This window comes from Sitophilus oryzae, unplaced genomic scaffold (assembly GCF_002938485.1).
Source record: "Sitophilus oryzae breed Bouriz unplaced genomic scaffold, Soryzae_2.0 scaffold_980_pilon_pilon, whole genome shotgun sequence".
Classification (NCBI taxonomy): domain Eukaryota; kingdom Metazoa; phylum Arthropoda; class Insecta; order Coleoptera; family Curculionidae; genus Sitophilus; species Sitophilus oryzae.
In genome coordinates, this window is record NW_022147617.1 from 1,200,226 (window position 1) to 1,222,101 (window position 21,876).

Here is a 21,876-nt window from a genome sequence, read left to right on the forward strand (position 1 = left end):
CTACTTTATAAAACAGACCTAAAAATAGGCAACGCTAAAGGCATTCGCATTTATGAACTTCGTTTTTGACGTATAGAGGGTACAATAATAATTATTTACACACACTTCCCTTTAATTCATAACGCTTACGGCACTATGCAATAAGATATGAACACACATGCCAAACACATTTTTGCATAAACTTATACCAGAGATATGGATTAAAGTCTATATATCTGACTTATACATACATTTTGGGAGATATTTTGAGGTTATGAGTAGGGGTGAGCCACAAAGCCTTGAGTATCGATATTTTTATCGATATATCAAATAAAGGTCCATTTTCACTCCCATGAAATTTGTGCAAATCGGCTTGTGAAAATCGGCTTGTGCAAACTTTATTTAATAAATTCATTGAGAAAAACGGATGTGCACAAGCTAATTCACATACGTGAAAACCAAGTAACGATATATTCGTCCACAAATATCGATATAGCTATCGATATAACAGATACCGCTATATCTCTTTATGAATACTTCATATCGGAAATATCTATATCTATCTATATTCTCAATATCGATATTCGATCCTATTTGATTTCGTACAGGGTGGTTGTAAAATATTGAATAAATATCAACATCTCGAGAACCACATTTTTTTGGAAATCGCTCGGCCACATCAATTATTTTAATTTTTCCGGGGCAGATTATGCAAAAAATGAATATTATTCCGGGGGTCTCAAAAATGCTTTGTCCAAAACAATTTCTTTTAATGGAAACCCTCGTGGCAACATAATTATTATTTTTCTGCATTTTTGAATTGCCCTTAAAATTCTGAATATTTTCCTTGTAAGTGCTATACCCAAATCCAAGCTTTTTGGAGTTATTCTCATTTAAAAATTAAAAAGTGAAAAAAAAAATATTAGAAAGAAACCTTTTTAAGAGGATACCGAAGAGGATACCTTATGGAAAATGTATTCAAAAGACAACCCACAAATTTGGATGACTTGAAACATCGCATTCGGCAAATTACGCTCCAAATAATTTGAAATACATCCCCGGTAAATCCTCGATACATCCCCTACATCCTCTAGTACATCCTCGGTACATCCCCTACATCCTCGGTACATCCCCTACATCCTCTAGTACATCCTCGGTACATCCACTACATCCTCGGTACATCCACTACATCCTCGGTACATCCACTGGAAATCCTCTCATGTGTACACCATAAATCCCCTAAGTGTTCACCCCTCGACTGAAATGAGAAATTTGAGAACTTTTTATTTTTTTAAACTAATCATAAATTTTTCTTTCAAGAAATGATCATTCAGTTTTCTTTCAAGAAATGATCATTCAGTTTTCTTTCAAGAAATGATCATTCAGTTTCTGTTGAACTTTTGACACAAAAACATATCAAATTTATGATTTTAGTCTAATAACTAAATTAGTCAACATGTTTAATTTATGTTAATGGTGACAGGTTTTGGTAAATTCGATTCGAAATATCTCGAGAACCATTACTCGTAGCGATTTTTCCAAGAGAACTTTTTTACGTATATTTTTTAACTAGCTAGTTTTATACAGGTACGGACGAAAGTTATTACTCTTCAAACCAGTTAAAAAATACGTAGGTGGCGCCCTCTACAACTAGGAGTCATATTGACATCGAAATCAAATTTCTCATATCAAAAACTTCCCAGACACCAATTTTCATCCAAATATTGACGTTACTTTGTAAAAAATTGAAATAAAAATGAAACTTCTACACCCTGTATCTCCGAAACGAAGCATTTTAGGACATACATATTATATAATTATATATTAACTTTTTTACTTATTTTTATCTGCAGAACATGTGTTCCAGAATACCGTTCGGACCACCCTGTATAGGGTTCATGGTGATATGGTAGGTTAAATGTTTATGGAGAACTGGTGATAATATTTCTTTGAAAATCTCGATTTCAGCATAAAGATACCTGTTCAATCTATCTAAATTATTTTCAGTGTTACACTATTACCATCATTTGAAAAGTGGTAGTAGCTTTATTATTTTAAATGGAACAGAAGATATTATATTACATTCCTGGAAACTTCTTTCATATCTCATAATTTTTCTATTATATTAACCTATACCTGTCACCAATAGTTTTCGAGATAAAAAATAAACGCCCTGGCTGAACAACGGCCGGTGGTATTGCTTGTGTATACGTATTTTTATATTGTAAATGCTACTACTCTAGAGCTATAGCTAGACTTAGGTTAATACCTAACTATAAGGTCAACCGACCACCAATCATTACTGTTTTGAGTCCCTCCATTCTGAAGAACTCATTTCGAGATGATAACATAACCTTTATTTTTGCATTTCGATTAGGTGATAAAAAATTTAGGATTTGTTGCTTTGTAAAAAACTCGTAGAGTTGCGTTGCCTAGGCTGCCAGGGCCATTCTGGCAAAGTACTTTTCTGCTTTTCTTTTTTCGGGATTATCACGTTTTATGGACCTTCACTGATTTATCTTTCTTAATGACTAACTATTATTGAGGCTATTAAACAGGTTGCTCTAAGCTCTGCGACTATTCAGTTATGCATGCATTCTACGGGTAGTAGGGGTAGTAATTACTGAGACTTAGAGCTGCTTAGGCCCAGACCCCTTCTGCGGCGTTGCAAAGGCGGTCACGAGAATGGCCACGGAACGATTGGTGGCCAACAAATCTCTAGAATGGGGGAGAAACTCACCAGGGCAGAGACAGGCGAAAAGGTTCATTGTAGAACATTCGCCAAAATTCACGGTAGACTTGATAAGCAAGGACAGAAAGACAGTCAAAGCTGTAGTAGGTCTACTAACAGGGCATTGTAAGCTGAATAGGCATCTAAAGCTGATGGGATTGACAGACGAAGCTATGTGTAGGTTCTGCCAATCTGAAGAAGAAACGTCAGAACACATTTTATGTCCGTGTGACAGCCTGGCAAATGTGCGGTTCCCCGGTTCCCGGTAATAGGCAATGATAGGCCATTGCCAAGGAGCTACATGGAGGGTTCAGTCTCCAAGTTGCTAAACTTTGTGAAAAGGATAGGACTGGAGAATGTAATCTAAGGATCAGAAGAGGACCACAATAGATCTGAGAAGGTCGCAGTGGATCAGGCCGAAAGCCACCTCTAAGAATCTAATCTAATCTAGAGCTGCTTAGTAGCTCTAAGTCTCAGTAATTACTGTGCATTTCAAGAAAATGTGATTATGACATTTCAAATTTGCGGCTATTTTTTTTTCTTGATTATAAGGTTAATGTTAGGTTTGTTATTAGTAAATATTTAGAGTTTTAAATTACTAATATTAAAAAAAACGATTTGTTTTATGTGTTCTGTCATGTTGAATTTGAAAAGGATATCATGCAGGGAAATCGGTTTTTGCTTTATCTCATTGTCGAAATAGGAGTATAAGATTTTTGGTGATTATAATTATGTGATTACAGTTGAGGGTTGGAACCTTTGGTGTTACACAGCAAAATAAAAACACTAAATCACCACAATACACCAAAACACTTTTACTTTACACTGGACGCACGTTTCGCTAACCATGTTAGCGTCATCAGCAGATGATTATAAACTAATAATGAGTTTATAATTTTATAATCATCTGCTGATGACGCTAACATGGTTAGCGAAACGTGCGTCCAGTGTAAAATAAAAGTGTTTTGGTGTATTGTGGTGATTTAGTGTTTTTATTTTGCTATAATTATGTGAATAAGCAATTATCAAATGAAAGACATCAGCAACCTCTCCACACTGACACAAATTGTCTCTGTTGATTCTGATTTTATAGAGATGTAACGGGGATAAGCAGTGGTTTGATCTGAGTCGACACATGGTGGTTATTTGTTGCTTTGTCAAGGATTTGTATTGTTTGAGTCCTGTATGGCTGCTAAACTGTAGTGCAATATTCTTTCCATTTCGTTCTACCAATCGTTACAACTCTTTCTTTCCATTTATTGTATATGAATTGTTTCATTTTTGATATAAAAGTTTTATAATCTGCTTTGGGTGTTAGTGTGGCAGGTAGGAGCTGTCCAGCAACTTGTCCAGCAACTTGTCTGCTATAGATATGATGTTAAGGAATGGCATTTTCGCTAATATGATGTTACTTATAGATGTCCTTATGAAATTTGATGCACGTGTTTTATGCATAAACATTATTATTTTTAAGTACAAAAAAAGGTTTTCTGTATTTCAATTTCCATCCAGTCGAAGTAGAAACGATTTCAACACAACAGTCACCGCATCAGCTTTTTAGCGATTTGACCCTGAAGTACTTTTTTTTTAGCAAAAACTATGCATCCAACGCAAAAAATGAAGAGGCGAAAATTGTTTAGAAATAAATGAAGATTTTGAAAATGATGTTTATTTTAAGAAAAGTCAGTGGCGCACCATTTTTTCTCGAAATATATTCTATATAAAACCCGTACGGACGCCACTGGTTGGAATAAATATATTTTTTGAACACCAAAAAGAGATTTTGCTACATAGAAAACGCGGATCAAGTTTCATAAAAATATCTATAATAACAGAGTTTTTATATTTTTTTTTGAAAAATTTCCCACCCTGTATCTCAAAAGTTAAGATGTTTAGGACATAAATTACAAAGTTTTTTTCTTAGAGTCGCCTCTTTAAGAGTCGCCTCTTTAAATATTAACATGTTATTAAGGAGTACCCTTTAGGTTTGCTATAATCAACTGTCAAAAAACGACTTATTGTCCGTACGCTCAACTCTTTTGTTTTACCATAATTATCACGGTAGCAGGCGGTAGCAGATAAATGCTACATTTTTGTGTTTGTTATACTACAGCAATTTTATGGATATAAGTGGTAGAGCGAATCCTGTCGAATCTCAATTTATATGGTGTAAAGGTTTGATGTTTTTGTATTTTCATCTACTTTGTGTTGATGTTATTATCATATTTTTTCTGATAAACAAAATAATACTTAAATGCAAAAATTAAAATAAAATTGGCATTTGTGTAATAAAAAAGTTTACAAGTTTTAAAAATTTATTTTATTTTTTGATATTTATTATTTATTGACTATACATTAAAAAAAGGATCTAAATTGTTGATTTGATAAGTTACATACACATAATAAAACACATCCTTTTAACCGGTTTTAAGTTTAATTATAACTTAACTAACTATATAATAACGAACACATAAAACTTTGTTTTTTTGAGTGTAATAAATTATTTTTGCTCAATTTTAAGTGTCTTTCCTTGTCAGCATAAGCCAACCTCTATCCAATGCCTATTTTTCTGAGAGTTTGCCTCTATTAAAATAATGTGGTTGGAATTCAAAATTTTCTACCTATACATCTCCTTATGGTATTGTGTGTACTCCACACGCAATGCATTGCAATTTTTCAAATAAGAAAATAATGAGCTTAACAAAATTAAAAACGATTTTAACTTTATTTTACTAACAGTTCAAATATCTGCATTTATTTCTGAGACACCCTGTATAATAATCCAATCACGAGGATATATCTAAATCGACTTTTTAAAATATTAGGTAGTCACCTTTCTTGCCTTATGCGTTTTCGGATTAGTTATATTGGTGGAGACCGATTTCCAGTTTCTGTAGATAATTTGAATACTAATATCAAACTCTTTCTATTTGAGCCGTTAATTTTAAACGCATTCTCGGGAAAGACACTGTTATACCTATTGCAACAAATTGTATGAAGGAGATTTTTAACTGACGTTGATATAAGTTAACTCTATCTGAGTTTATTTGCACAAACATCGCATGATGCATCCTCCTGGTCAATGAGTAATAGGACTATCTGACAGCTATTTATCTAGAACATCGACCGAATGCATTGGATAAGTTGAAATCGACTCAAATCTCTCATTTATCTGCACGTTCAGATAATCCGAGAAAAAATGCAATATAAAAAAAATCATCTCTTTAGACATATAAAAAAAAACAATTTGGGTTAAAAAAAAACAACAAAGTTAATATAGGGTGGTGGCACCTCATTAGCCTCCGTTGATTATACGAAAACGGAAAGATGTACAAACGAAACATTTTATGGGTATATGTGGGGATGCAATGTCCACAATTTAAAATTATTTTGAAATATACAGGGTGTTTCATCATTTTATTCAGGGTATTTTTTTCATTTTTGGATTCTTGTATCCAAAAAAAGTATATATTATATGGATTGAATATGGTTGAAATCCTTGGTTTTAAGATATCTAAAGATATTTAAATATGCATGCTACAATAGAATATATTATCAACACCCTGTACCAGAGGCGGATCGTGAATTTGTGGGGCCCTGGGCTGAAACTACTTAGAGGCCTACCTAAGTACTCAATTATAGCCATGTCAAAAAACATTGTAGTGACCCGCCATATTGGCAGCGTTGTCATAAGATTGCCCCCTCAGTAGTAATCCATTTGTTTCTATAAAGTCTTGTAGAATATTAAATAAATGTAAGGCAGTATGACTACTAATTTTAATGAAGGCAACACATCTTTCATATACTTTTCCCCGAAAACAGTATCGTAATACAATAGCAAGTTGTGAGACAGATCTGGTGTAGAATCCATCACAGTTGAATAATATTTTGTGTCTTTGTGTGTTTTTGATAAGTACGATATTATCGGTTTTGGTGGCAGCTCCCGATATTCAATGTGTTCACGAATGAATGGATCGAACTCTGCCAATAGCTCCAGACTCCTCATAAAATTACCATTATGTGGAGAACCAAATACTTCCTCGGAACCTCTAAATGCTAAGCCTCTTATACTCAAAAAATTTTACCACTACAATTACTCGTTTTTGGACATTCTGATAATAATATATTTCTTTTCTTAATTACTCCTGAAGCGCTTGCCTAAAACAGATTTATTTTCTTTTCGTGTCAACCACACTAACATTGATTTCTTATGTTCATTAGAATTTTCGTGGGTTTCTAAACAAGTTCCTATGTGTTTCCAATCAGAAATTCCAGTCGTGTATTGAGAAGAGGTTTAAAAAAAAAGTTTGCAAGGCATACAAAAAACAGCACAAACACTTGTTGAATATGTTAGCCAAGATCTTTCCAGTGATTGACCATTTTTCATTTTTTAGCGAAATGGCTATTTCAAAATGCTCTGTTTTGTTCCTTGTATTTCTTTATAGAAGCTGAATATATATTTTTTGGATTTTTATTTTGAAAGTCAGTCATTTTATGTGAGAGGATGTCATTAAATCATTATTTAGCATTTCTGGCCACAAGCCCACGTCAACATATTTCTCAAACTCAAAATTAATAGGTATTCTCTAAATCCGTGTCTCTGTCTCCGTGTTTGTGTTACCATCCTGTCGCTGAACACCAATATCGTTTCCGTTTGATCAGAGGGTTGCTGGTAGTCAAAACTTTGCACATTTTCATCATTTGTCTTTTTTTCTTGGTGTTGCGATTTACTACTCCCTTCAAATAGATTCTCTTCAGATAAGATCCCTTCCTTGGCGCTTGTTGATGAATTTTCAGCGAGTTCGTCCTCGTTTTTATGTTTTGATTTGAAAAAAGTCCCAATTTTTGCACATTTTTTTCTTTCTTTTTCTCAATCTAGCTGTAATTTGCGTTTTTCAGCTCCTATACTTTCGACCAGACATTATTGTAAATAAGACTTTGATTTTTTTCTGAAAATAAACAGTGAACGAGATAATCGTTGCATTTGAATACATGAATACTTTGTAATGAGTGCAGTAATTAAAAATTATGGTAGTTTTTTTTAATTTAGATTTTTTTTTAAATTCAAATTATCGCCTATTGTTTTTAGCGCGGTCTGGGGGCCCCTTGTAACCTCGAGGCCCTGGGCTGCAGCCCAAACAGCCCTTAGATAGATCCGGCCCTGCGGCCTGTACGTTACTTTTTAGAATTAATTCTTGTGCTGAGTTTAAATGTAGAGTATACAGGGGTACCAAAAATTGCTGATCTATTTTAAATATTTACTTTACATAAAAACTTTGTTATTTAAAATGCAATACCCCGTATTTTTTAAATAAATTTTATTTCAAAAATTCGATTTAAATGATCTTTCAAACTATATTAGGATTTCCTATACCTATCTAGCCCAGATTTTGAATAAAAAGCGATTTTTCAATAAAATGGCAATCAAGATGGCTGGTGTCGCCATGGCAATTTTCTAGTGATAGTAACTATTTTCAAAATTGAGATTGATTGAGATATTGAGATTATCTAGATTTATAACAGTTTACTTAAATTTATCCATAATAGTTTAATAAGTATTCATTATTTTATCAAGAAAAATAAAGCACTATCTGGCGGAGCAAATGGATATGTTACTAGTGATTTTATTTTATGAGGAGAATCGCTTCTTGGCTTTAAGGACTTATGCTCAAAGATATCCATATAAGAAGCTTCCTAATAAGAAAAAAAGTTCCTTTGAAAAACTATTTGTCCTATTTCGCAGAGCTGGTAGTGTGGTTTATAAAAAACCTATTAGGCAGAAACCTTTGTAGTTGAAAGTGAAGAAAATTAATTTGCCCGTAATTGACGCTATAAATTTAAATAAAGTCCATACACTAATTTCGATTTTGAGAAGAGAGAAAATAGCTATTAACTGGCACTAGAAACTTGGTTGCCAATTTATTGAAAAATTATTCTATTCAAAATCTCAGCTAGATAGGTATGGAAACCCTAATATAGTTTGAAAAGGCATTTAAATCTGCTTTGTTTTGTTTTAAAAACAGGGTGTTGTATTTGAAATAACACAAGTTTTTATGTAAAATAAATATTTAAAATAGACCAGCAATTTTTAATACCCCTGTATACATTAAACGAAGCAATCAAATTTTTCAGTAAAGTTTATTTCTCTGACTTAAAAGTGAGTACAAAAATTAATTCTGGAAAGCAATGTTCAGGGTGTTGACAATTTTTTTATTATAGCATGCATATTTAAATATCTTTAAATATCTCAAAACCCAAGGCTTGTAAACATATTTAACCCTTATAATAAATGTCTTATTTTGTGTCCAATGATCCAAATATGAAATAAAATAATGGGGTGTTCCACATGAAAAATATAACTTTGGTGTGGATCTTAGTTCTGACATACCCTGTACATTTAAAAATAATTATAAATTATGCACATTGCCTCCCCATATTTACTCATAAAGTATTAATTTGTACATCTTTCCGTTTTCGTATAATCAACCGAGGCGAATAAGGATAATAATAAAAATAAAGACAATGTAAGTTCGATGCAGCGGTCTTTTACTACAAACAATTCAAACTAAATAAATATTAGTCATACACGCAGAGAGAAAACGCTACGACAAAATATTGGAAAGTTATAAAAACAAGCTTAGAGATATCTATAGTTTTCCAAACATTAAAAACAAATTGGGAAAACCTCAATTATTGTACAAAATATGTCAAACTGACCTTAATAATTTTTTTGGCGTGGGTTGTACCGACGCCACTGGTAAAATACAACTCTATAAGAGTGAGATGTTAGACAATCCAACTAGTTAACTCAGATCCCTTGCAAGTTAGTGATAAAAATATACCATATATAACATTTATTAGCGATATGCCTGGACCGTCCAGACCACTTTGGCAAGTAAGTGCAGAACTTCGGTTGAACTGTATAACTCTATCTGTGTGACTGTTACACTAATGATCTATTATGGCCGGTACATATGAATTACCTTTTTACTAAGTAGCTTTAATTTTAAGGTTTATTCCCATTCGTTCATCTCCACTATACGTTTATGGATTTTTTAAATAATATTCGCAAAAACAATATTCGTGTTTTAATATTAAAAGAATGTATAAGATTAAAATGTAAAATACTAGAAATTAATCATAACATAGTGTAGTTTTAAACGCACGCTTGTCAGATATATCTGTCGAGTTTGACTTTTTTTAAATATGTTAGTGATAAATATACCGACTGTAGATGAATAAATGCAAAAAAATAAAGTGGCAATTAAGTGATTTCTTAAAAAGGGGGATATTGTAATGTAATCTTTCTATTTGATTTTGCTTTTTTACAAAGTCATTTGAATATACGAATAGAACCAAAATCACAATATTATCGATTATTTTTTTCAAATATGGGTCATAGAAACTTGAGTCAAATGCCAAAATTAATTTTGGATTTGTTTTATTTATAAAATTGCATTTTTATGTATAATTCTAATTTAAGAATTGTCTATCATATACAGGGGTATTGTCCTATTCTTGTGGCTTTTTTACAAAGTCATTTGAATATACGAATAGAACCAAAATCACAATATTATCGATTATTTTTTTCAAATATGAGTCATAGAAAGTTGAGTCAAATGCCAAAATTAATTTTGGATTTGTTTCATTTATAAAATTGCATTTTTATGTATAATTCTAATTTAAGAATTGTCTATCATATACAGGGTTATTGTCCTATTCTTGTGGCATTTTTTAAGATTTCCAAGACACCTCGAATTATTATGAATGTAACAAATTAATGGACTACTTTAGAACGATTTTAAACTTTATATTCGTACTGTATTTTTGTAATGTAATTTTTGAAACAAAACCGATCTAAACACAAAAATATTCGTAATTTTGAAAATATATCATATCTGGCTTATTAAGTAGTGTATTATCATCTTACCAAAATATTGAATCATTCCATACCTTCAAAACAAATTGTTCATTTTTAGAAAACTATATATAGACTGTATTGCGTCAAGGCGTTAAAATCATGTTTATACGCTAGGTATTTTTGGAAATTGAATTTTTAATGTAGGACTTTGGAGTTTTTTGGGAAATCCATGAAAACCGTGGGAATTCCAACATAAGAAAGTAAATTTGTATGAAAATTTATTTTATTAAAATTAATTAAATTATTACTAAAATTTTATTATCACTTAAAATACTGTACTAGGTATAGTGTTACTAATTAATAGTGTGTACTGTATAGTTGTTTTAATTATTTTTTTGTTTCATTTCTCTGTCTTTGTTATTTTTAATAATATCTCCTAAGAAAAAGTCAGCTGGAATGTTGTCGAATACTTTCTGTAAAATGTCAATCATAATATCTTCAATAGTCCTGGACAAAATTGGGTTTAAAGATTCAGCTACTGGTTTCCAATTAGCATTTAGATAAGCATTTGTTGAATCCTCTGAAATAAATTATGTAAATGTTATTAACGATATAAATTTTTATACAAAATAAATCGAAAAAATAAACTAGAAAGAAATGAATCTAAATTAGGTCGAAAAAAGTATACCCCTCTTAGAAAAATATATCTATACAGGATGATTCACCGCGACGACACGTTAGACGTTTATGGAGTCCCACGATGAGTATCACCTCTCCATAAACATCTAACGTGTCATCGTCGCGCCGTGAATCACCCTATATAATTAGTAGAATGTTCTTTAAATGCCGCCAAAGATTGAAAACTAAACAAGTATTTTTATTTAAAACTAATTTCTCAAATATTTATCACTTATTTGTTATTTACTTTCATATTATTAATAAATTTTAATTATTGATAACAGTTTTAACTTATTTTATCTTTATATGGCTATTATACTGTGTATTTGAGATGAACTTACCTAATGCTTTGATTCCTTCAAATAAATTTCCCATGTGTAATTTTAAACCATCAATACTAAACTTAACATGAACTTTCGTAACATTAAAAAAGTGAAAACCATTACGTTGTTCCAAAATAACATCCGATTTAACGTTAATGTTAAGATCTCCTAAAACGTAATATGGTTTTATTACTTACACAGGACCTGTAAACTAATTAAATATAAGATCTCTTCTTATTTCTTATAAAATATTCCCTTAGGTTTTATTATAAATATATTTCTTAAAAAATGAACTTAACCTGATGCTCAATTATTATATAGGGTGGCGCACCTCATTCGTCTCGGTTGATTATACGAAAACGAAGATGTAGAAACAAAATATTTTATGGGTATATGTGGGGAGGCAATGTGCACAATTTGAAATTATTTTGAAAAATACAGGGTGTTTCAGAAATAAGATCCATACCAAAGTTATATTTTTTCTTATGGAACACCCGGTATTTTATTTCATTTTTGGATTCTTGGGTTCAAAAAAAGGCATTTTTCTACAAACGTCAGTAAAAATGTAATTTTTAACGCATGCTGTCAGTGCCTAAAATGTGACATTATGTCACTGATGGTAAAAGTAATTTACTTTTAGCACTGGTGTTTATTTCGCAGAGCTGGTAGTGTGGTTTATAAAAAACCTGTTAGGCAGAAACTTGTCGTTGGAAGTGAAGAAAATTAATTTACCGTAATTGTCTTCTTTTATAGAAAGTCCATATATCTACAAGTCATCGAAAAATAACTCAAAGAACTATTTCATAAAATAATAAATACATATTTAATAAATATTATATATTAAGCTATTGTTGGTAAATTAAATAAAAGTAAACTGGTATAAATTTAAATAAGTCCATAAACCAATTTCGATTTTGAAAATAGCTACTAACTGTCACTAGAAACTTGCCATGACGACACTAGCCCTCTTGGTTGCCATTTTATTGAAAAATTGCTCTTTGTTCAAAATCTGAGCTAGATAGTTATAGAAAACCCTAATATATAGTTTGAAAGAGCATTTGAATCTGCTTTGATTTATCATTATATAAAAAATACATGGTGTTGTATTAGAAATAACGAAGTTATTATGTAAAATAAATCCTTAAAATAGATCAGCAATTTTTGATACCCCTGTATAAATTTAAGCAAGCAATAACATTTTCCAGTAAAGTTTATTTCTCTACCTTTAAATTTAGCACAAGTATTAATTCTGCAAAGTAATGTACAGGGTGTTAATAATCTATTCTATCTATAGAAGCATGAAAATTTTAATATCTTTAAATATCTCAAAAACCAAAGATTTTAAACATACTTAATCCATATAATAAATGTCTTGTTTGGACCCAGGAATCCAAAAATTAAATAAAAAACCGGGTGTTCCATAAGAAAAAATATAACTTTGGTATGGATCTTAGTTCTGAAACACCCTGTATATATCAAAATAATTTTAAATTGTGCACATTGCCTCCCCACATATACCCATAAAATATTTTGTTTCTACATCTTTCCGTTTTCGTATAATCAATCGAGGCGAATGAGCTGCGCCATCCTGTATAAGAAAAGGGAAATATTCTGCACATACTACATGAAAAAATAACTGGTGATTAAAACTATGCTCGCTACCGTAGTTGAACTCATCTAAAAAGTTATTTTAACTGGAATAACTAGAATTATAATACAAGTTAGACCTTCTGAAAATATAATTCCCGTATAAATTTTTCGTATTCTCGCTATTTAAACCCGTGTATTTGTAAGTACTAGTTGTTTACGATATTATCCGATGGTGGCAGCACCGGCGGAGAATGCACCAAGCCTATAATACTCCCGCACATATTGTAAAGAGATTTGTCTCCTTTTTTTTACTCTTATTGTGGATATTAAATCGGTATTCAATTTATCGCGTTTGTTTGTTTTCACTTTATATGTATAATATCTTCATGCTCAAGCAACTTGTATATTGCAACGTACACATTTTAAAATTTTATTCCTACTTACTCGCATCAAACCAGCATGTGCCTTTACCCCTCAAGGGTATTAATAATATTCTCCCGAGAAGTTCATAATTTCCATCGATCCGTAGCTTTGGTAAATGTAATTTTGTATAAAAATCATACGTTTCTGGATCTACACTATTAAACAATATTTTAGTATTACCAAAACCTAGTATGGTCACATCAGTTAATGAGGCGTTCACAGTTACAGGCCCTCCACCACCTTGAAGAATCTAAAAAAAAAAATAGAAAATTTAAAATGAGCTGTTTGAATAGATCGAAGTAATAGAAAAAGCATAGATTTAGTTAACCATACATTATTTTTTATGGGAATAAAGCCTGGAAAATATTAAAATCAATTCCCCCACCATTTTGTTATAGCAGATACGGCAAAATGGTTTACACCAAAAAATCCGAAATTGAAGATTGATCATATGAAGATTATCATTTTATTATTTCTAGTGTCTCTTATCTAAGCAAAATTTTTAGCTCAGTTTAGCACTCTAGCGGCCATTCTACAAAGTTGAAGTAATTTCCAGCAATTTTTTTCATGGTCTCTTTGATTATAAATATTTCTGTCTGCAGAATATAGTAAATACTTCATTAGATTCTGATTTTCTAGCTTAAAATAAACCATTTGTCTATTTTCTAAGCATACACAATAAGGTGACATGTTTCTTGGTATATTCTTTGGTGACATGGCATTGGTAATATCTGTTATTCATAACTTCCTATCGTAGAGAGAATTTATAGAAGATTCGTGAGTGAAGTAGCGGGCAAGAACTAGTGTAAACTAAGATCAAGACAATAATTGATAAAGTTTCAACAGAGTATCTGAACCGACGAGTAGTGACAGTCCCGTTTTCAAATTTCTTTGCGGCTGCGCGAAATAAGTAGGTTATCTGTCATACGAAGAAGCGCAGTTGCCGCTGTTGCCATTTATCAAATATCTCTATATACTTTATTTCAAGTATACCTCAGGCAACGAATCGTTTTTTTAATTATTTATTAGCAGTAAGATTAATTTCCTACGTCAGTTTAACTTAATAACCTTTAGCTTTGATCAATAACCGGAGGTCGGTTATTTTCTATTTTAGCTAAGTTCTGGAAATTAAAAGACTTGGTTTTCTACAATCATGATTTGACTACAAACTACAAAAACGAAACTTTGTAGTGTACCGAGCAATAATAATCCCCACCATGTTATGGTAACATCATGTCTCAAACGTATCGGTCCTTGAAAAAGCTAGCTGCGAGAGCGCTGAAGTCATGATTACTAAATTCCGCTTAAGATGGGCTGGTCATGTATGCAGGATGTAAGAAAACCGCCTACCAAAAGAGGAACCCGTGTGGACAATTCAAAAGGTACAAGAATATTTTCCAAGGAAAACTTAAAAGGGATCTCTTATAAAAGGGAATTATGAGTCTTTCCATATTGTCCGGACTTTTCCTCATTATATGTCCAAAATATTTTAGTTGTTTTAGTCGGATTTTACAGGAAAGCCTGTTAGTAATATTAAGTTCATTTATAATGGAAACGTTTGTACGGCGTTCAGTCCATGGGATATGGAGCATATACGTCTGTAACAATACATCTCGGTAGCATCGACCTTCTTACGTTACGCCTGCCTGAGAGTCTATGATTCGCAGCCATACGTCAATATTGGGAGTACCAAACAGTTGACTACAGTACATCTGCTGGATCTGTGTTTATGAAAGGAATGCGGACAAAAAATATTTAAATAAACAGCAATATATTTAATACGTCGATTTGACGAGTGCGTCACCGCAAATCTCTCTGCCCACTCATTTTATTGGCTACTTGCAAATTTGTTGAATTTTTATTGATGGGACGCGTCGTCTATTTTTTTACGAAAAACATCGAGAGAATATCGTTTCCCCTCTCACGGATACCCCGTAGCTACAGAACGGACAGACGCACTGTAGCCGGTTTTTGATGGCTCTTGAAATCTGGCGGTCTTTCCAGATCTTGATCAGTCTCCCAACAGCTACCTTTGCCATGTTGCACCTACGCTTCACCTCTTGTTCCAATGTGCCTGTATTTGTCAATAGTGATCCCAGGTATACGTACGACTTAACGACTTCAAAGCGGTCGATATAACTTATATTTGGATGGTTGTTATGTTGCCTATCAACTATCATAATTTTGTTTTTTTGTGTATTTAGTTCCAGACCGAGCTGATTGCTTTCGTTTTCTACCCTATTTACTAAATTGATTAACTCTTCTTGCCAGCGAGTAGTGCTGTATCATTTGCAAAGCGTAGATTATTTATTTTTTGCCATTTATTGAAATACCTCCTTCCCATGTTTCTAGCGACCTTCTCATTATGTATTCTCCGTATATGTTAAATAGTTGAGGAGACAATATACACCACTGTCTGACTCCTTGTTCGAGGGAAAATTCCTTTGACGCTGAATCCAGTATTCTAACTGATCCTGTAGTGTGCTGATACAACTGGATGATAAGTGAAATAAGGTGTTGTGGTACCCCCACTTCCTTTAAGATTTTCCACACGTGATGCCATCTGACTTTATCGAAAGTCTTCTTATAGTCTACGAAGCAAATATAAAGAGGGGTGTTGAATTCTCTTGCTTTCTCTATGATTTGGCGCATATTCAGAAGATGCTCCCGAGTAACTAAGGGAGTTAAAAGGGATAAGCATGCAGAATCAGTGGAAGGAAGCAGCGGACAATAATGCGGCAATGGAGAAGAATTGTAAACTCAGTTAACAACGACAACCAAAAAGTAAAGAGGCAACAAAGTAATCAGATTTTTGAATGTTCAGAGTGCGAAAGAGAGATAACATCACCCATCGGGCTTTTCGGTCACACGAAAGCTCGTGAAAGAAAACGCCTTGCATCATCTAATGCGTGTCAAATACTCGTCAGCGAGTAATGGCAGTAAGTGTAATTTATTGTGAAATAAAGTCTTTCAAAATAAATACGGTTATTAAGTTATTAAGAAAGTACAACAAATCATTGACACAACGTCTCACCGTAACAGAAAGAAATCGAATATTTATGTGTGTTAAGTTTTATAATCACTAAAGCTATCGAAATTCCACAGATCTTCAAGAAATCTCTAGAAAACCTATTTAATAATTATTAACTAAAACCTTACTCAATCAATAAATTCTTAATATAAAAACGTTTCTTTATGAATTTTTGAAATAATAGTTATTATTATTACATTATTATTTACTTTAGGGAAACTCACCTTAACAACTGAGACTTTAAGGGGATCCAAAACTTGTAACTCTATATCTTTATTGCCTTTGGGTATTTCATTAAATAATATTTGAACTGCGTGCGTCGAACAGTTGATAAATTCATCTCTTGGTTTTGTGATAAGGCAAGTTTTAACAAAATCGGCTATAACAAACAATACCGTATAATGGATATTAATCAGCGCCTAGTTACTTCAGAAATGACGATTATAGAGGGTGTATAATTCAGGTGATGGCCACTATTGCTATCTCTCAAACGGTAGTGCTACAAGATCGGTTAAATTAGAAAAAAGTTGCCATATTAGCATGCTTGTTGCATTGCTTATCTAAATCTTTTTACCGCGTTGCTAAATTCCCGTTAGTTTTTGACATACATGGTGATTTGTGAAAGACTACTAAATACATTTTGTTAAAAAATGTAAACACATTCAATTCATTTCCGAAACTCTGTTTAAAATTGAAAGTTTTACAATTATTTAGTGCTACAACATGTTTTCTTCAAATCTCATCTTAGACGTTTCGTATGGGGGCTACCACCACCAGCTTCATCTTACTTTATTATTTTTTTTTAAATACGGACCTCGATTTTTTGATTTCATTTTTAAAAGAATATGATCTCCCAAATACAATGATGTGTCGCACTCACCCAAAACACGGATAATAAAGAATATTTCAACACAAGTAATATTTTTTGTTCAAGTGTCGTGATACATTGTTTTTTTCTTTCTTATATTTTGTTTCTTTCTTCTAGTTTTTGAACATTATTATAAATATTATAGTGTTCATTTATTATATCAGACTGAATATATATTTTAGAATTTAGTTTTAGATATTTGTATACAGGGTACGAGCATTGGTATCTTGGTAACCGTAATAGATACGAATATGGTTAAATTGGGGTAAAGTTGCGCTTTGGGATGTTCACCAAGATGTTGTCAAAAAAGTTTTAAAAATTTCAAGTTTTAAAAAATCAAAAAAAAAACTAATTGCATATTCTCATACTCACTTTATTAGGGCTATTTAGATTTTCAAATTAGCTGATAATTTGTGAGATACAGAGGCCAACTTAATTTTTTTAAATACGGACCTGCGTTTGTTATTTCAGGTTTTGAAAGAACTCAGTCTCCTGAGTATAATGATATGTCACACTTTGTGTATACTTATAATATGTATACTTTTTTTTTGTTTTGGATACCTCAACAAAAATAAAACAATAATTTAATTATTATTTAAAATAATTTCAAGTCCGACTCTGGTGTTTTAAATTATTTAATCTAATTATATTCATCGCAACAATATAAATCAGCGCTGATTAACATTAAATAAGGAAATCGAGCCAATTGGAAGATACAAATAAATAATATACAGGTCAGCAATTTAGAGATATTAGGTACTTTTTTATTGTGAATTTGAAATCTCAGTATCTCAGTGTGCGATCTAATAATATGCATAATATTAACGTCCCTATTATAAATAAATCAACTTCTACAAACTAGTTTCTAATGCGCTACATGTTCAAAAGGGTTACCACCCTCCCTATTGCACAAATTTGTTTTTCGTTCAATTTTATTTATACCTCTTTGAACTCTCTTATACTTCCGAATGTATTTTGTACTCTTTATTGGAAATGTTGAGATGTATTGACTTTATTTTACTTTTACAAATGACGTCAGGCAATGAGATTACCAATACTCCTACCCCCAATTTGCAGCACCCTGTATATTATTAATTTAATTACTGTTAATACCTTTTTTGTTTTGCATTATGTGACAATGTTTCTATGCCCATATGGGGCTTCTATGTATTTTTGGGAAATAAAGATTACTTATCATACTTTTTTTGGGAGTTGATAATAAATAAAATATACAGGTCTGTATTTAAGAAAATGAAGTTGATGGTGGTAGCCCGAATTCGAAACGTAAAGGATGGTATTTGAATAAACTAGGTTTCAACGCGGAAAAACTTATAAAACTTATATGTATATTTAGGTACACTGTGTTTCCAAAAAGGGACGGTCCTTTAGATATTTAGATTTTTAAATTTAGATATTTAGAATTTTCAGAGGCATAAGCAGTAAATTTAGTTTAAAAACGGTTATATTTCAAGCGTCATTCGGTAGGTACAGTACAGGGTGGACCATTTTGGTTGTTTCTATAGGGTATCTAGGAAACCGTAAGAAATATTCAAATTTTGATACTGCAGTCTCGGGTTCTTCTTTTGAAAAATTCACAATGGCGCAAACGGATCGTGGCTATCTTGATCGGTTTCGAAGCTACAGGGGGATTCTCACATTTTGTACTTTTTGAAGATGTTCGATAGTTTGCTTATTTCAGCAACCACGGAAAAATGAATTATACATTCTAAAGGCACTTTCCTGTGTAGAATGCAGTGGCGTAGTCAGACTTTTTTCGAAAAAAATATTGTTTTAGATATTAACTATATCTACTTATGTTTTTTTTTAAATAGAACCCCCTGTATATTTTTAAATTTCCTGATTCAGCTGGGCATGGGCCTCTCGAAAATATATAACACTCTATATTTATTTTCACTATTAACCTCAGCATTTCAAATTTTTCTTAAAATACATATCCAGTTAGTAGTAGGCCGCGCCGAGTAACAAAGTAAACGGTTGTTATGGTGATCGGAGCATACCTTTGATGGATGCATGACATTTCATTTCAACAGATTGAAGTGTGTGTATTTAAATAATAAAAAATAAGTAAATTTGAAAATTTTGAGAAATATAATATATTAGAATGTTATATTGAGGCCTAACAAACAATGCAATGCAAAGGCAAATGACAGCTGATTTATATTTTGAGCGGTATCCTAAGCGCGAGCAACCAACCTCAGCCATTTTTAAAAGGTCAAAAAAATAGTTAAATCCTAGCCATCTAGGGCAACGGCCTAGCTACGTCGAAACACCGGTTCCCATTAGAACACCGAAGTTAAGCGACGTAAGGCGATACTAGTGGATGGACGGGTGACCGGTTCGCAAAAGTGTAAAATCTATTGACACACACTGCTCATTCACGCCGGTTTGAAGCCGGATAAGATCGGATATCTCGTGAGTAAGAGTCGATTTAGACACTTGCCAAGTCGGTAGGCCATTGACCATGATATGGCCGAGGACCGCGGTTTGGATTCCGCGTAAACAAAGTAGCAAAATAACGGGTAACGGGTAGCAAAATAATTAACTAATCTGGACTGCAGCAAAAAGGAGACGTTAACTGAAATCTTTACTTTACTAGCCATCTAGGTCCCCTGATATCACAGTTTGAACATTTAATGTAGTCTTTGTGTTTTTATTTTTTTTTTATACTAACTGAGAAGCCCGATTGAAGTAACCTGTGAGTGAAAAGAGCCTTGTGTGAATGTTTAATTCATTTTTACGTTGTTGCTGAAACAAACAAACTATCGAACATCTCCAAAAAGTACAAAATTTGAGAATCCCTCTGTAGCTTCGAAACCGATCAAGATAGTAATTTTTTCAAAAAAAGAACCCGAGACTGCAGTATAAAAATTTGAATATTTCTCACGGTTTCCTAGATACCTTATAGAAACAACCAAAATGGTCCACACTTTAATGACACTATAGTATTTTTGGAAAGGAAATTTAATGGCAAATCCACTAAGCTAAAAAATATAGGGTTGTTCACCAGTGATAAATGAGGTGTAAATTATAAGAGAATATGCATTTTCTACGAAAACTTGAAGAGGTAGGTAAAAAATGGTATAATACAATTTGATATAGCCAAGAATATTGTGCATCTGATTCATGTAAAATATACAGGGTGTTCCATTTAAATTAAATACTTATAACACTCTGTATAAGGTAGCACAATATTTATTATTAACAGAATATCTGAATCATAGCAACACAATATCTGATCAATAATTAATCTTCAGTAAATATTTAGTATTAAAAACTTTGATACCCTTGGAGAAATAAAGCCTAGAATCTAAAAATAGAATAATATACAGGGTGTTCCATTTTAAAAAATACAACTCTAATATTTTTTACTTATTTGGTACACTCTGTATCTTAAATTATTTTTAAATTGTAGCTCTAATATTGCTTCAACGAACCCAAAAAATAAAAATCTAATCATTTAGCTACAATACTCCGTGTCGTATGTGGTGAACAACCCTGTATAAAGTATTCCATTTAAAAATTTAAAAAAAATATAAAAAGTATTCCATTTAAAAAAAAAATATAAATATAAATATACCATTGCCCCCAAATTACGCATAAAAAATTGAAATAAAAATCACAAACCAAAAACCTAATATAGAGCTTTCCTAGCTGTATATGAGCATCAATCTAACTTCATTACACTATACTTTTTTATAAATGCAATAAAATGTTGGTAAATTGTCCGCGTATGATTTCTCGTCAAACATAAAAATTTGTATTTATAAACCGAGTTTATATATAAATAAATATCTATTGGCTTATTCGAAATTTTACATAGATTTATTCCAACCCTCAACTGTAATAGATTTATGATTAACAGCGAAGTAATCGAGTAACAAATTATCAGTTATTTTTTCAGAAAAAAAATTGGTTTATTTATATTCTAAATGTCATATCTGACAATAGCCGTAGATCATTATATCAGTTTCAATATAATTCAAACTACAAACAACCTCTAACGTCAAATTTTAACTAAATTAACGCACACCATAAATACGAATTTACACCCTAAATTTTAACAGGAAAATAGGCTTACGTTGTTTATCTAAAATTTTTCCCAAAACACTGGAATATATAAAGAAAAAACAAATACACACTATCAAACACTGATCCATGTCTATACTATTCACAGATTCGGTGATCTAATAACCAACATCGAGACTTGTTCGTATATTTGTTCAGAAACGCTTTCACTGACTGGGTTACAAATGCAAGTTATGTAATTTACCTGAAATTGCACATATACGAAAAAGTTTAAATGTTTGAACGAATATGGACTTGAACTATTATACGGGAAACGTCTTTAAATACAGTGTCTGTGTTATTTCA

The 21,876-nt window shown here is 31.9% G+C and overlaps 2 protein-coding genes across 2 annotated transcripts in view; one reads left to right on the forward strand and one right to left on the reverse strand.

Annotated features, from left to right (window-relative positions):
• Nucleotides 1-9,516: 9,516 nt before the first annotated feature.
• The window catches only part of LOC115891320 (muscle-specific protein 20-like), a 69,366-nt gene continuing 57,006 nt past the window's right edge, over nucleotides 9,517-21,876 (forward strand). Inside the window, exon 1 of the mRNA XM_030911767.1 lies at nucleotides 9,517-9,605. Within this exon, the coding sequence (XP_030767627.1) occupies nucleotides 9,576-9,605 (30 nt within the window). The 5' untranslated portion in view covers nucleotides 9,517-9,575. The remainder of the gene's footprint in view (nucleotides 9,606-21,876) is intronic.
• On the reverse strand, nucleotides 9,618-21,706 carry LOC115891318. The gene is made up of 5 exons (XM_030911765.1): nucleotides 21,584-21,706; nucleotides 16,841-16,995; nucleotides 13,607-13,835; nucleotides 11,591-11,740; nucleotides 9,618-11,151 (listed from the first exon to the last, which is right to left on the reverse strand). Exons 1-5 carry the CDS (start codon nucleotides 21,660-21,662, stop codon nucleotides 10,955-10,957), a joined length of 810 nt encoding a protein of 269 aa, XP_030767625.1. The 5' UTR covers nucleotides 21,663-21,706; the 3' UTR covers nucleotides 9,618-10,954.

Coding starts and splice junctions, on each gene's coding strand:
- LOC115891318 (XM_030911765.1), bottom strand. CDS start 21,662: ATGGATCAGTGTTTGATAGTGTGTATTTGTTTTTTCTTTATATATTCC. Junction 11,741..13,606: donor CACATGCTGGTTTGATGCGA/GTAAGTAGGAAT, acceptor ATTACGTTTTAG/GAGATCTTAACATTAACGTT. Junction 11,152..11,590: donor TGAAGGAATCAAAGCATTAG/GTAAGTTCATCT, acceptor AATTTATTTCAG/AGGATTCAACAAATGCTTAT.